The sequence below is a fragment of the Gouania willdenowi genome, chromosome 22 (assembly GCF_900634775.1).
Source record: "Gouania willdenowi chromosome 22, fGouWil2.1, whole genome shotgun sequence".
In the NCBI taxonomy this organism is placed as follows: domain Eukaryota; kingdom Metazoa; phylum Chordata; class Actinopteri; order Blenniiformes; family Gobiesocidae; genus Gouania; species Gouania willdenowi.
The window spans coordinates 16,558,340-16,562,898 of NC_041065.1; the positions used below are offsets into that span (position 1 = coordinate 16,558,340).

General features: G+C 41.6%; 1 protein-coding gene across 1 annotated transcript; it reads right to left on the bottom strand.

Moving 5' to 3' along the window:
- Window positions 1-1,119: 1,119 nt before the first annotated feature.
- LOC114456407 (girdin-like) lies at window positions 1,120-2,796 on the bottom strand. The gene is made up of 2 exons (XM_028438136.1): window positions 2,167-2,796; window positions 1,120-2,040 (listed from the first exon to the last, which is right to left on the bottom strand). The coding sequence occupies exons 1-2, from the start codon at window positions 2,659-2,661 to the stop codon at window positions 1,120-1,122; spliced, it is 1,416 nt and encodes a 471-aa protein (XP_028293937.1). The 5' UTR covers window positions 2,662-2,796.
- Window positions 2,797-4,559: the final 1,763 nt, after the last annotated feature.

Below are 4,559 nucleotides of genomic sequence, written 5' to 3' on the forward strand. Positions count from 1 at the left end.
GTGCAAGGCAAGTTCATGGTTGATGATGTTATTGCACAGTGTGATTTATTTTTAGGTTGACCAATTATTTTTTTCATGATTTTATTTGGTGTCAATGTCATTTATCATTAATACCTCTGTAAGAATTAACAGTTCATTATTTTTAATAATCTCTTATAGCTATAGGGAGCCATTTCAAAAGAGTCAAAGAGCAAAAGAGGTTGCAGACCGCTGTCCTAGGGGTGCACAAAGCCCAGTTTGGGAAACACTAGAATATACAGAAATCTCTACAAACATTTTTAACCATGAGAATATATATATATATATATATATATATATATATATATATATATATATATATATATATATATATATATATATATATTAATGTTTTGATTTATGTAATGTTAACCTATTTTTTGTTAAAAGGTCATGCATAACATGCCTATTTATATTACGTAGTACTACTGTAATAATAAATGATCTTTCATTCGGCTTTTAAAACCTTCACATCCTAAACATGAAATCAAATCACAGTAGTCTTTCAAATTAATCAATTTATAATTTAATCATGATGTGTCTGATTGTATCAGCCTCAAGAAATGACGGATGTATAAGAACTTCTCAGATTGTTCTTATCTACAGTGTTGTTCTCCTGAGGCTGTTTGATGTCAGACAGTCCACCGTGTGACACTGAAAACTCTCTGAAGTTGGACATTTTTAGAGTCTGAGCAGCACAGGTGTGTTGTTTCTCTTTCTCTCTGTCCAACAGTCCGTGAAAGCACCACACGTACAGCCAGGTACACAGGACACACCACACACACACACAGCCAGGTACACAGGACACACCACACACACACACACACACACACACACACACACACACACACACACACACACACACACACACACACAGCAAGGTACACAGGACACACCACACACACACACAGCAAGTGATGCAATGGGAACATAACTGATCGTGTTGTGCAGTGAGCACAGAACTGTTCCCAACTGAGTGAAGTTGTGTAGACAGCATGTTCAGCTGGTTCTTAGCCTCCATGAGTTCTGCAGACAGCGTGCAGTTTTAGTTCTTTGACTCCATAAGTTCTGCAGAGAGCATGTGATTTTGGTTGTTAGACTCTATAAGTTCTGCAGACAGCCAGTGGTTTTGGCCCTTAGACTCCATAATTCTGCAGACAGCGTGTCATACACCTTCTTATACTCCATAAGTTCTGCAGACAGCGTGTCATACACCTTCTTATACTCCATAAGTTCTGCAGAGAGCGTGTGATTTTGGTTGTTTGACTCTATAAGTTCTGCAGACAGCGTGTGGTTTTGGCTCTTAGACTCCATAAGTTCTGCAGACAGCGTGTCATACATCTTCTTATACTCCATAAGTTCTTCAGACAGCATGTGGTTTTGGTTCTCTGACTCCAAAGGTTCTGGAGGCAGCATGTCATACACCTTCTTATACTCCATAAGTTCTGCAGACAGCGTGTCATACACCTTCTTATACTCCATAAGTTCTGCAGAGAGCGTGTGATTTTGGTTGTTTGACTCTATAAGTTCTGCAGACAGCGTGTGGTTTTGGCTCTTAGACTCCATAAGTTCTGCAGACAGCGTGTCATACATCTTCTTATACTCCATAAGTTCTTCAGACAGCATGTGGTTTTGGTTCTCTGACTCCAAAGGTTCTGGAGGCAGCATGTCATACATCTTCTTATACTCCATAAGTTCTGCAGAGAGCGTGTGGTTTTGGTTGTTCGACTCTATAAGTTCTGCAGACAGCGTGTGGTTTTGGCTCTTGGACTCCATAAGTTCTGCAGACAGCGTGTGGTTTTGGTTGTTCGACTCTATAAGTTCTGCAGACAGCGTGTGGTTTTGGCTCTTAGACTCCATAAGTTCTGCAGACAGCGTGTCATACATCTTCTTATACTCCATAAGTTCTTCAGACAGCGTGTGGTTTTGGTTCTCCAGCTCTAATGGTTTTGCACACAGAGTTTCAATCAGGTTCTGAGACTCCATAAGTTCTGCAGACAATATGTTGTTCTGGTTCTCAGCCTTCACAAGTTCTGCAACCTGCATGTTGTTCTGGTTTATAGCCTCCTCAAGTTCTGCAGCCTGCATGTTGTTCTGGTTTATAGCCTCCTCAAGTTCTGCAGCCTGCATGTTGTTCTGGTTTATAGCCTCCTCAAGTTCTGCAGCCAGCATGATTTCCAGGTTCTTAGACTCCATTATTTCTGCACAGAGCATCTCATTCTGGTTCTCAGCCTCCAGAAGGTCTGCAGACAGCACAATGTTCTGGTCCACTGTCTCACCAAGTTCTGTGAACAGCATGTTGTTTGGGTCATTGGATCCCATAAATGCTGCAATCAGCAAGTTGTTTTGGTTCTTAGCCTCCATAAGTTCTGCCCACAGCATGTTGTTTTGGCTTTTAGCCTTCATAAGTTCTGCAGACAGTAAGACGTTCTGGTTCTTAGCCTCCGTAAGTTCTGCAGAAAGAGCTAAGTTGTTGTTGTCCATACAGAAATCGTGCTTTGCAGAGTCACTGTTTTTCTTTTTTCCTCCACTCTCATCTGTATCTCTCTCTACATATGGGACAGTCGTCAGCAGATTAATCTTACGCCGTTTGTGTTGTTGTTCTGGCTCTGTAATATTTCCATCCTCTTTTGATCTCTTCATGTTCAGAATAATTTCCTTTCCTCCGTCACACCGGATTTATGAATGGAAATGGGATCCGCCTTGAACACAGAGTAATGATATTTTAAAAATAAGCCAGATGTTTTATTCTGTGCGGTGCACTACTACTTGTCGCACGCAAACTGATCATTGCTTAATTTAGAAACAGAGCTGCTCTACTATATTTCCTCTCGAATCTCTCTGACGTCACAGAGAACGAGCGTATGACATGGCAGCTCACTGACCGGTCCGTCTGTAACTAGGGGTGTTGCTAAGCATAAAGCTTTACATGGACAAAGACCCTCTACTATATTTCCTTATACACGCATCAGGGTTGGGGTCAGTTATAATTGTGTAGCAGCACTAGGGTGTCAACAAGACAAAATCCTTGTTGAGCGGGCAGAATAAAACGGGAACGCTGGGTGTCATTTCGCTGCATTGGTGCCCGTGCTCGCTCTCCGTGGTGCTGATGTGCACTCGCCTTCCGTGTTTGACAGCTTTTGACAACTCTGGGTTGCGCTCTCCTTCAGTGCTTGTGACATCGCCTGAAAAGTACGCTTACAGTGGAATGTGTTTTTTTTTAGACCCCACGATTGACGGTCCTCCTTTATGGGCTGTTTTATTGTGTATCTGTGGCTGTGTGCGCCCTCCTCGCTCTCTCTGCCGCGCCGGAGCGCATCCGCCTTCAGCCTCTGACAGGTACACACACCTCATGCCTGCTCCCGCTGTCACTAATTTAAATATTATTTCTAAATAAAGGTTTATGTGACAGGGTTGTTTATTGGAGTGAGTTTGAGACCGCTGCTGCTTTGCTTTGCTTTAGTTCACATCGCTGCTCTGCTGCGCGTTGCTTCGCTGCACTGAACATCTGTGGAACTGTGTGTGAGTCCAGCCGCCCTCCCCGTGCTGGGGGACTGGACTTCCCCGTGACTCATTCCGACGTGTACCCAACTCTGACTGGCCCCCCACACCACACCTGTGGCTACCTGTAAAACTGATGTTTGAACACTAACATTGTGATATAATTAGTGTTCTTGACTCAAGGTAGTGTAATTCAGTTACATTTTACTAACTTTTTATTTTTTTATTTTTTTATTCAGTTTATTTCCGACATGGTTACATTCACTTTTTTTTTTTTTTACTTTTTTTTTTTTTTGTACATGCCGAAAAGAGAGAAGCAGTTTGCTTATCTGGGTCCCGTCCCCTGTTTTACCATCGCAAATTTACATGGGTTTACATGTCTCTCTGGTCCAACATTCTTGAGTTGTTCTGAACAGTCCTTTTTTGTGTATTCTCATCTGTAGTCAGTGTTGTCTTTTTCTTTTTTTTATTCCTCCTCCTCTCTATCGTTGTTCGTGTTGGCCTTGTTCCCTGCCAGACGTTGTTAGCATTCCTCCAGTTCAAGAATAGTTCCTCTTTCGAAGGTGTTTGGAAGGTTTTTCCCTTTTCATCCATAATGTCACCACTCGGGAATGTCTCTTTTGGACACACAAGTTTGCAGCTTGTTTTGTCTCTACATCAAGGTTAATCCAGCTGTTGTTAGTTCTATTGGCAGTGTTGTATTTTCCACTGTTAGATTTAACTTGTATAAACACATTATTATATCTTAGTTCATAAGCAAGGTAGTAATTTCATTGTACAGGAAAACGTGTTTCTAACTGCACATATGACAATAAACACTTTGAATTTAAATTGAATGTAATCCTTAATCACCACCACCTAGCAATTGAAATGAATAAATTTCCGGCAGCTGAGCTGACAGCAGCAACAGAGCAGAGCGGAGCTCACAGAGGAATTTATTTACTAAACATGAACTTTTTCTTCTGAGAAATGATAAGATACCTCAACATCAAACTCTATCATTTACCATCTGACTCTGGCTCTGAGGTAATCGTATACTG